The sequence below is a fragment of the Nothobranchius furzeri genome, chromosome 5 (genome assembly GCF_043380555.1).
Source record: "Nothobranchius furzeri strain GRZ-AD chromosome 5, NfurGRZ-RIMD1, whole genome shotgun sequence".
Taxonomy (NCBI): Eukaryota; Metazoa; Chordata; class Actinopteri; order Cyprinodontiformes; family Nothobranchiidae; genus Nothobranchius; species Nothobranchius furzeri.
This window is the reverse complement of record NC_091745.1, coordinates 79,722,621-79,733,997: the sequence shown is the minus strand read 5'-3', so window position 1 is coordinate 79,733,997 and position 11,377 is coordinate 79,722,621. Positions and strand designations below refer to the sequence as shown.

At 45.4% G+C, this 11,377-nt stretch overlaps 1 protein-coding gene across 6 annotated transcripts in view; it reads left to right on the top strand.

Annotated features, from left to right (window-relative positions):
- Positions 1–305: 305 nt before the first annotated feature.
- nr4a3 (nuclear receptor subfamily 4, group A, member 3) overlaps positions 306–11,377 on the top strand; it is a 27,254-nt gene continuing 16,182 nt past the window's right edge. Inside the window, exons 1-4 of one of the 6 annotated variants that reach the window (XM_015950626.3) lie at positions 306–435; positions 2,852–3,022; positions 3,573–3,654; positions 9,658–10,493. In XM_015950626.3, the coding sequence (XP_015806112.1) occupies positions 3,591–3,654; positions 9,658–10,493 (900 nt within the window). In that variant the 5' untranslated portion in view covers positions 306–435; positions 2,852–3,022; positions 3,573–3,590. Of the gene's footprint in view, positions 436–1,917; positions 2,252–2,851; positions 3,023–3,572; positions 3,655–9,657; positions 10,494–11,377 lie in introns of those variants that run through there. The other 5 variants (XM_070551217.1, XM_070551216.1, XM_015950629.3 and 2 more) reach the window with 5 other exon arrangements.

Here is an 11,377-nt window from a genome sequence, read left to right as displayed (position 1 = left end):
CCAGAGAGGGGTGCTGGTTGGAGTGACGTCATCTCTCCCATGGCGTCACATTGACGTAGCGCATACCAACCGCTCCGCGTGGAGGTGGAGCGCTCATAAATGCTCTATTTGACTTTCTCCCCTCACTCATAAACAAACGCGCGTTGCAAGTGCTCACTTAAACAACTATCCGCGCTGACAGCTCACCGGGACGGACGCAGACGCGCTCCTCTCTCGGGAGTTTGAAGTTGTTTTTATTTTATCCCTCCTTTTTTTAAAATCTTTTCTACTTTTTCTGCTTCAGCTAATTGTTTCCGACGGTTTTTGCGCCTCGGAGCCTTTTTTAAAGATATTTTTTCTCTTTTTTTATTTCAACTCTGAATCTTCTGGATGGCAAAGGGATATTCCAAGCGCGGCTTTAACCACACGTAAAGACGGAACCGCCACAGCAAACAAGTAAGTCCACTCTGAATGAATGAAGCGCTCTTACTGCTCCGTTTGGACCGTTAGCGCAAACCCCTCAGCTGTTTCAGAACAACACGTGTAAGATCTCTCCTTTCTTAACCTTATTCTTTATTTTCCCGCACAAATGTGCGCTTAACCTGTTGATGTTAAACATCCAGCCGCTCCAGTTAAGCTGCTGATTCCAAATGAATCTGAACTCGAATTTAATCTGCGCTGGGAAGGTATCATATCCTTTCCGGTTGTCATGGAAATGAGATGCCTCTCAGTCAGACAGTGGAGACAGACGCACAAATGGGTCTGAGTGTCCAGGAGCTAAGAGACGAGAGTCCATGCTTTTGCTTCCAGCTCTTATTTTTTATGTTAGCTTTTCTCTTTGGGAAGTTTTGACAGTTTGGATATGATCTAATTAATTCAAGATGGTACGCAAGAGTTTAAATTTGTGAATTATGAACAGTTAGACAAGGTGTCGTGAAAATGTATTGGCTTTTAGTCTTAGGTTCAAATTTGAGAGATAATCGGAACTCGTTGCCTCTCCTTTCACCAAAAACACTAAGATGTCTGTTCCCACTGTGAAATGTGCCCTGAAGACACGATGGTATAATATGCGCTTTGGGTCATTTCTGAGAGAAGACAAGCAGTGTCAAGTTGAAGTGCTGAAGTAAGTTGCTGCATTGATCCTTCCCCTTCCTTCCCCCCCTTCGCTCTGAACTTTACGCACGCAGACAGACTCTTCATGACAGCCTCCCTCTCAGGGCTGATTTACAGTACTCATATATTTCAGTGCTCTCCCTTTTCTCTGCCTCTGTTTGCTGGAAGCCCTGCGCTGTCTGAGGTTATTGCTGCGAGGGGCTACCGGGGCCTATACCGGCGCTCCGGAGCGCGTGCTTTGGAGATCTTTTGTCGTTCTCTTGGTTACCGGTGCGCGCGGAGCCAGAGCCCCTCCGGTGTCTCAGTCAGAGGAAAAAACGGGAGGAGAGTTTGTTCATGTTTGGTGTAACAGACAGAAAGTCTCCGTTTTTGATGAAAAATAAATGTTGATTATTCCTTCTCAAGGATAAGAGTGTCTTTACGCACAATTTCACTTAACGACTATATGCCAAAAACCTCCCTGACCAAACTGTCCCAACTGTCTCTCCCTTTTCCGAAACCCTTTCATGCATAACTGAAAAGAGGAACGTAATTGTTCTCAGCTATAATTAAATTATCGTGTCCATCAGTTACTCTGCTTGTCTTTTCTGGTTCGATTCTCGACATTTGGAGGCATCAGCCAAACTTGTAGCTTTTATAGTCAAATCCAGCGTTTCATCTCATGCTTCACCATAAACATGTAAGATGGTTTGTTATTACAGCGTTTAAACCACTTTAGAGCGTTTCCGTCAACACCATCAGACCTGCAGCAGAGATGAGTGCGTTTGGGTCTGTCTCAGAACGCGCGCACATCACTTTTCCTCGCGCGCGCGCGTGTGCGTGCGTGCGTGCGTGCGTGCGTGTGTGTGTGTGTGTGTGTGTGTGTGTGGTAAAGAGAGGGAGCGGAGTGCAGGTTCAGAGGGTGTGTGACAGAAAGGGGGCGCTCTGGGCCTTGAAATTCTCCAGCCTCCGTGCGTCCTTCTCCAGTTGACACGGTGCTGGAGGCGCACGGAGCGCAGGAGCCCGCTGGTTAAAGTTTCAGGTCCGACTCGACAGCAGATTCGTCTCCAGCTCTGGATGAACCTTGCGCCGGCCGAGGCAGTGGCGATCGGAGGCAGGAACAGGGATGGCCCGGGTGCGCTGGCCCGGTCTGCTTTTATAAAATTACTCACTTCTGTAGGTGTGTAGGGTTTTTTATTTGGTTTCCTTGTTTCTCAGAAGTTTGTTTTTGTGATGTTTCGGCGCGCATTTAACTCAAAACATTCTGAGAATAACGGAGCGCGTTTGGTTGGAATGAAACCTGTCGCCCACAAGTGCGCAATGCGCCTAAACTTCTTAGTTGTGGTTCTTAATATTTAATATTAATATTTTTTCCTATCAAATTTTTGCTGCACTTAATGTGATAATTTCTCTGATTTTGATAGAAATGTGAAACTTTTTCACCTTTTCTGTAGATTTGCCCAATCGGGTGTTGTAATTTACCAAGCATGCCTGGCGCGCGCTTTCGTATCTCTCTGCATCTCTTACACTCTCCAGAAATAATTTTTCCCTCACATAAGGGAATAATCCAAACCCGGATTAGTGATCTTTCCGATTGTGTTTTTATGTGACAATCGTTTCCCTTTGGAAAAAATATTCCAGAATTTGCCAAATAGAGCCGGGACTCGTTGGAAGGAACACGCTTTCACCGATGTTGTAGTTTTTGATCGGGGGAGAGATGGCACCCACCTTTTCCTCCAGCCTGCATCCCTGGCTCTAACCTCGCATATGTGTACCCCAGGCACAGGTTCGGAAGAGCGCGCCCAGCCGAGCTCGGAGCACCGACGATCTGATCCTTCCTCTGCTGCGCACGCCGAGTCCTCCCAGCTCCAGGAGCCCTGTCCCGGCCGCAGCCACGCCACCCCTAAACCCCGGACACCCAGCACCATTCAGCGCGAAGCTCTCTCATCAGGTACAAAAGCGCACTTTCTTTCTTTCTTTCTTTCTTTCTTTCTTTCTTTCTTTCTTTCTTTCTTTCTTGACACTTTCGTCGGTTACGCTTTGGCTGCTGGGCTCTCTGATTTGAGCGTTTTTGATCACAGCTGATTTGGAGCGGGCTTGATTTTAATGTTCTTCACCCTTGTCCAACAGTGTGTGTGTGTGTGTGTGTGTGTGTGTGTGTGTGTGTGTGTGTGTGTGTGTGTGTGTGTGTGTGTGTGTGTGTGTGTGTGTGTGTGTGTGTTGAACTGATTTATTGACAGATGTGAGCCTATAGTGGAACATTCTCTCACTCTTTCACGTCAATTCTCTTTTTAAAATCGCATTTCTTCTTTATAAAAACAGGCTCACGTGTGTTTTGCTCAGTGTCACGGGTATTGTAACTGTATTCCTCTTTTTGTTTGTGAGAAGAGCACACGTGTGATTTTGTGTGAGACTTCTCAGTTGTAACAAATTTCTCATATTTTGTTGATTTATTTTCTTCCCTTAATTTATGTCTGAAACTTCATGTTTTCATTTGTTAGATCTATGGCATTCTGACAATGAACAAGCGCGCTCAGTTGTTGGAACAGCTGCAGTTTGTCCAGTTGAAATGCACACCTCGAGGTTAGAGACTGCTTCCCTTCACCTCACTGTGCTCTGCTTGGGTTGTCTGTCCTGCTTTCTCACACACGCACGCACACACACACGCACGCACACACACACACACACACACACACACACACACACACTTGCATGTACGGTAGTAAAGCAATCTTTGGTGGTGTTGGGGGTTACACCAGACTGTGTGAGCTTGTGAACATGGGTGTGTTGCTGACTGAAGGCCACTCACTGAAAGTCTCACCTGACAGAAGTGGTTTTACAGGTTTTTTTCTTTCTTTTTTAAGATGTTGTTAACATACGGGTCCTTGTTGACACCTTGAATATCAGGAGGACAATACATGCATGCAAGAACAAAAAAAAAATCCTAATAACAGCTTTTGAAAAACCTCTAATCTGACCCAAACCAACATAAAAATGTTTCATCTTCACACCTTTTCTTGATCTCTCCTCAGGCAAAGTTAAACGTCCTGACAGCTTAATGAGCTGCTGTGGGTGTTTGTATGACAGGTGCTGAGAGTCCTGAACACACACACACACACACACACACACACACACACACACTTATGGTGTCTGACCTACTGACACAACGCTGCTCTCCTGTCCTCGTGGTGATTTCTCCCTCTTTCGCCTGCCTCTGCTCAACCAGCTGAACTATAGCTGACGTCGTCCCACGTGGGTTGAAGAGCTGATCACTTGTAGGAGAAAAGAGGAATCATGACGTGAGAACTAAGTTGACTCATTTCCATAATCGTGCATTGCCAGTGAGACTCATCCTGCGTGTGTGAAACAATCCCAATATTTCTGTTTTTCAGCTTTGATTTTTAATGAGATGAAACTTGAAAATGAAAATTTTACTTTATTAAATATTTAAATTTTTTCTTGTTTATTTAGGGGTCATGATCCATACCATGCCCCTCTAATTTAATCGTGTCAGAGCGGCCAATAACTTGCGTCGCTTTTGTCCGCCTGCGCCACGCGCGCACCTGTGGTGCACGAATCAGGCAGCTGTCAGGTTTCTCCTCCGTTTGCTGACGTTAGAGCGTTTTGGTGAAGAGACACAACGATTTCATCTAGGCGTTGGTTTTGTTTGAAATTCGATCAAATCTATAAATCACGATAACTGGTGTCATCTTCCTGGCGGAGGGTCTGTTCGGATGGAGACGGAGATCCGGGACCGGGACCGACATGTTCCGTGTTTGACACGTGACGCACAGCCAGAGAGCGTCTATCCGCGCTACCCTGCACCTCAGGAAAAACTGCACAAAAATACAATCTGAGCGAGCGACACGTTTTAACCCGCACGCGACCGCGCAGCGAGTTTGTATGGCAAGCCAAAACTGTCACAATACGCCACTTTCCCAACCCGTCTAGTTAAGAAATGGCGAAAAAAACGCCGTTTGATGTGCCAAGACGTCGTAAAATACGGCGAAAACTCTGCCAGAACGCCGTAATTTACGCCGTTCTGAACGGTCCCGTAGAACGCCCGTAAAATACGCCGTTTTTTCCGGACATTGAACGCCGTTTTTTACGTCACCCTAATCCCAGACGCGTTCTCTGTGTGGGTGGCGTAAAATACGGCGTTTGGTACGGACATTGAACGCCGCTTTTTTCGCCGTTCTGTGACATAAAACGCCGCTTTTAACGCCACTTTGTGACAGTTTTAACGCGTTTAAAATTCAACTTTACTCTCATTTATGCAGAGCCCTCCCCATGGGTTTCTCATCCACTTAATTTAAACTTCAGTGACCCAATGAAAGACGAGGAGGTTGAGGCAGCACTAATTCATCCCAGATTCGCCGGGCTGTCGGGCTGTGCGGATTGCTGTTTTCTAATACAACTCGGCTCTGTTTCAACTAATTTCACTGTATTGAAAAAGCCTTGAAATGTAGTAATATTATCAACAATGTGTCAACATTATTATTTTTTCTGTCCACCTGTAAAAGGCAGAAACGCTGTTTCAGTCAGACCTGATGATTACTTAAAAGTGTGGCTGCCGTATCAGTCTGTCCTCGTGGCTCGTGAGTCCAGCTGAAACATCAGTGCTCTTTCTGTCCAAAACTCCATTCTTCTTAAGTTAATCCACTTTCAGTATTTACTATTGTGACAGTGTGTGTGTGTGTGTGTGTGTGTGTGTGTGTGTGTGTGTGTGTGTGTGTGTGTGTGTGTGTGTGTGTGTGTGTGTGTGTGTGTGTGTGTGCTGTCGCAACGTCCCGATTGATCATGCGCCCTGGCTACTTGATCAAGGAAATGTTACTTCAGCTGACTGGTTAGAGCGTATGACTCTCACCTGGGAGTCTGGGGTTCGAATCCCGCCCGAGCCCTCGTTTATCCACCTGGCCACACTATTGTTTTTTTTTTTTTTCGTTTTTTTTAACGACTGTTATACTTGTCTTACAGGAGCTTCTGAAGATGTTCTGTCTTGCTTCTCCATCATCACTCTCCAGCTCCTCAGACCAGCCACTCCAGAACCTTCCCAGATCCAGGATCAGAGCACTTTAATTAAAGTTTGAAACATCTCTGCTTGTTGTTCTCCTATAGAAGCCTTAAACTAGAATTTGCTAATGAGCTTTCTTGGCTAAAATATGCTCTTAAATGTTTTTATTTACATAATCAAGAAACACGTTTTTCATTGCTGCTTCACCAAGACATGACTCTGAGAATGTCCTCAAGATCCTGAAACACTGGTTAAAACAAATTACTTTTAACCTCTTATAAAACAAACGTGTCTGTTGATGATTATGCCCACTACAATACTGAAGCACCTGCATACTTGCTACCGATTTGCTAACTTTCTGTAATATTTGATATTTAAGTTGAAAACATGAACTGCTGTAACACAAATTCCAAATGTTCTAGTTGAGCACTTGTTTCTACTCAACTAATCATTATTTCTGTGATTAGTCAGCTTTTTCCTTTTCAATAAACACATGGAAAAATTACAATTATCTTACTGAAAAATAGTTTAACAGTGTTGCACATGTATAATAATCTGCACTGGTTTTCACAGTTATGGCATTCTTCAAGTGAAAAGATATTTACAATTGATTACTTCAAGTTCCTACTATTTACATTTTATGCATCGATACTGTAAATGGCTGTTTACTAAGGCATACAGAGTCAGTGCCTGTACACAGGTAGTTTGCTTGTAAATCTACATATTTCTGTTCTATATGATCCTGTATTCTTCATTAATGCTACTTACAAATCCACGAGTCTGTAGAATTGCCTTGTTTATTTGAGCAGGTATTGAACAATCCTTTTAGTTATTAACAAGTTGAGTGTGTGCTTAAGAGGAGTTTAAAAGTGTTAGCCTTAGAAAGTAGATGAGCCTCTCCCACAAACCACATTTTTTTAAATTTAGGACTTTACGGAGTGTGCTGAAAGACAACAATGAGGCTAATCATCTCCATTTTTACAGGAGGCAACCCCCTGCTTACTAGGCAAGAACCCGTATGAGAACATTCCACTGACTTTGTATGCCTTAGTAAACAGCCATTTACAGTATCGATGCATAAAATGTAAATAGTAGGAAGTAATCAATTGTAAATATCGTTTCACTTTATTTTATTATTATAGTTTGAAGAATGCCGTAACTGTGAAAACCAGTGTAGATTATTATACATGTGCAACACTGTTAAACCATTTTTCAGTAAGATAATTGTAATTTTTCCATGTGTTTATTGAAAAGGAAAAAGCTGACTAATCACAGAAATAATGATTAGTTGATTAGAAACAAGTGCTCAACTAGAACATTTGGAATTTGTGTTACAGCATTTCATGTTTTTAACTTAAATATCAAATATTACAGAAAGTTAGCAAATCGGTAGCAAGTATGCAGGTGCTTCAGTATTGTAGTGGGCATAATCATCAACAGACACGTTTGTTTTATAAGAGGTTAAAAGTAATTTGTTTTAACCAGCGTTTCAGGATCATGAGGACATTTTCAGTCATGTCTTGGTGAAGCAGCAATGAAAAACGTGTTTCTTGATTATGTAAATAAAAACATTTAAGAGCATATTTTAGCCAAGAAAGCTCATTAGCAAATTCTAGTTTAAGGCTTCTATAGGAGAACAACAAGCAGACATGTTTCAAACTTTAATTAAAGTGCTCTGATCCTGGATCTGGGAAGGTTCTGGAGTGGCTGGTTTGAGGAGCTGGAGAGTGATGATGGAGAAGCAAGACAGAACATCTTCAGAAGCTCCTGTAAGACAAGTATAACAGTCGTTTAAAAAAAAACGAAAAAAAAAAAACAATAGTGTGGCCAGGTGGATAAACGAGGGCTCGGGCGGGATTCGAACCCCAGACTCACGGGTGAGAGTCATACGCTCTAACCAGTCAGCCAAAGGAACATTCCCTTGGTCAAGTAGCCAGGGCGCATGATCAATCGGGACGTTGCGACAGCACACACACACACACACACACACACACACACACACACACACACACACACACACACACACACACACACACACACTGTCACAATAGTAAATACTGAAAGTGGATTAACTTAAGAAGAATGGAGTTTTGGACAGAAAGAGCACTGATGTTTCAGCTGGACTCACGAGCCACGAGGACAGACTGATACGGCAGCCACACTTTTAAGTAATCATCAGGTCTGACTGAAACAGCGTTTCTGCCTTTTACAGGTGGACAGAAAAAATAATAATGTTGACACATTGTTGATAATATTACTACATTTCAAGGCTTTTTCAATACAGTGAAATTAGTTGAAACAGAGCCGAGTTGTATTAGAAAACAGCAATCCGCACAGCCCGACAGCCCGGCGAATCTGGGATGAATTAGTGCTGCCTCAACCTCCTCGTCTTTCATTGGGTCACTGGAGTTTAAATTAAGAGGATGAGAAACCCATGGGGAGGGCTCTGCATAAATGAGAGTAAAGTTGAATTTTAAACGCGTTAAAACTGTCACAAAGTGGCGTTAAAAGCGGCGTTTTATGTCACAGAACGGCGAAATAAGCGGCGTTCAATGTCCGTACCAAACGCCGTATTTTACGCCACCCACACAGAGAACGCGTCTGGGATTAGGGTGACGTAAAAAACGGCGTTCAATGTCCGGAAAAAACGGCGTATTTTACGGGCGTTCTACGGGACCGTTCAGAACGGCGTAAATTACGGCGTTCTGGCAGAGTTTTCGCCGTATTTTACGACGTCTTGGCACATCAAACGGCGTTTTTTTCGCCATTTCTTAACTAGACGGGTTGGGAAAGTGGCGTATTGTGACGGTTTTGGCTTGCCAAAGTTTTCGCCGTATTTTACGACGTCTTGGCACGTCAAACGGCGTTTTTTTCGCCATTTCTTAACTAGACGGGTTGGGAAAGTGGCGTATTGTGACGGTTTTGGCTTGCCATAAGTTTGTGCGGGTGTTGCGTAAAGAGGAGGCTGTGAGGTGTCCTCCGGTCCTGCTGCTGCGGAGCGGGTCAACCTGTCTGGTTCATCTCTGGTGTGTGTGTGTGTGTGTGTGTGTGTGTGTGTGTGTGTGTGTGTGTGTGTGTGTGTGTGTGTGTGTGTGTGTGTGTGTGTGTGTGTGTGTATGTGTGTGTGTGTGTGTGTGTGTGCGTCCAACACCATCATGGGGTTCCATTGTTATTATTATTGTTGTTGTTGTTGTGATCTGATCTGCTCCCACCCCTCATCGGCTCTAATAAAGCTGCGGCCTCACTCTAACCACCTGTCTGAAAGGTTCTTCCCAGAGCTTTCGTTGGTTGGACGGTGATTTTGAGTGAACTGGGATGATTTTAGAGGAATTTCCAGCAGGCGGAGCGACATAAACTTCCTGTTCCAGTCGAGCTGTGTAGCTGTGTGCATGTGCCTCTCAGCTTCTGGTGGCTTTCTATGCAGCCTCCCTCAGTCCTCTATTTGTCCAACATCGGGATCACATTTTACTTTCTGCCTACTGCTTTAAGACCTTCTCTAATCTAACCAAATGCATGTTGAATAAAAATCCTGTCGTGCTGCCGCTCTGACCCGTCTGATCTCTGTTCCCCAGCAGACATGCCCTGTGTGCAGGCTCAGTATGGGCCCGCCCCCCCAGGCTCAGCTTACTCCGGACAGTCCTTTGGTTACCAGGGTGACAGCTACAGCTCTGACCTCATGACCCCTGACTACACCAAGCTGGACCTGGGTGGGGGTGAGATCTCCGCTGCCGCCACCACCTCCCTCCCCAGCTTCAACGTGTTTGTTGAGGGGAGCTACGAGCCCAAGTCCTCCTGCCTCTACCAGATGCCCCCCCACAGGCCCACCATCAAAAAAGAGGAGGAGAGCTATCCGACCACCCCTCCGCTGGAGGCCATGACCTCCTCCACCATGTACTTTAAACAGTCCCCCTCATCCCCTCCCACCACCCCATCCCTGCCACCCCAGCACAGCACCTCCTTCTTGTGGGACGAGCATTTGGCCCCTCCGTCACACCCTCACTCCCTGGGCTCCAGCCTGGAGACGGGCTCCCTCAAGTCCCCTCGTTTTCCACACTTTTACCAGCACTCCCCACCCCACAGCGGTGGCAGCGTTGGTGGCTACGAGAGCCTAGGAGGAGGGCTGGTTCGAACCTCTTCTTCTTCCTCCTCCTCCTCATCGTCAGTGTCCCACCCACACGGTCCTCCTCTGGAGCAGTCCATGTACCAGCTGCACCGCGGGGCTGGGGGCAGCAGCCTCGCCTTCCGCTCTCTGGCTCTGGGGCCTTGTGGCCCTCTGCTGGGGGACAGTCTGCCCTCGCCTCCCCCTCGCGGCCCCCAAGGAGAAGGGATCTGCGCGGTGTGTGGAGACAACGCGGCCTGCCAGCACTACGGCGTACGCACCTGTGAGGGCTGCAAGGGATTCTTCAAGGTAACACCTTTAACTTAAAAGCTACTTTTACTGACTCCCATCAGACTTAAAGCTCTGCCTCAGGTTTCATGAAAGTGGAAAAGTTTTTGAAACAAAAATAAGTTACAGTTTGGAGAAAATATATTTGTTCCAACTAGATTGATAAGCTAATGGCTAGTTACAGTAAGGCCTGTGTGGGTCCCTGCCCGTTTAAAACAAAAACAATATTTTTACTCGATTTTATGAGCTTTTGTTATTTGCATGAAAACTCTTTGGTTACATTAAGCAGAACAAAGCTAACTCTGGTAGCTCTGGTGTGCCCTGAGGCACTTCCTGCAGAACACTTACTCAGCAAACATGAAACCCAAACATGAAACGGGTGGCAGAGGAAAGGTTCAAATGCGTGTTTGCACGAGTTGGTGTGAAATCTTTGAGAATGGAGTTGTTTGAATCATGTGACAGAAAGCTGCTGTGGTCAATCCAATTCAATTCAGTAATACTTTATTAATCCCAGAGGGAAATTAGAGTTTCAGTACACACAATTCTGAGATCAGACATACACACATAGGCACATGACAAGAATTGGTGACTGTGGTCATTCGCAACACGAGTCGCGCTACCGTAATAGATCAAGAGGGTTTATGTGAGGATAGAGTTGGGGGGGGGGGGGGGGACTTCAGAGTTACCCTCACCAGAGAGGGCAGCTTTGCTATGCACAAAAACACCTCAGACAGATATGCACACAGACTTCAGACGATACACACATAAGTGTCCACTAGGTGGGGCTGGAAGGTTCTGGGACTCTCCTCACTTCAGAGCGTGCAGCCACAGAGCAGCGCTCACCACCTCCGTTTGGACAGGGGAGGGAGAAAATGGGTTAGAGAGCACACTGACTCCTACAGACG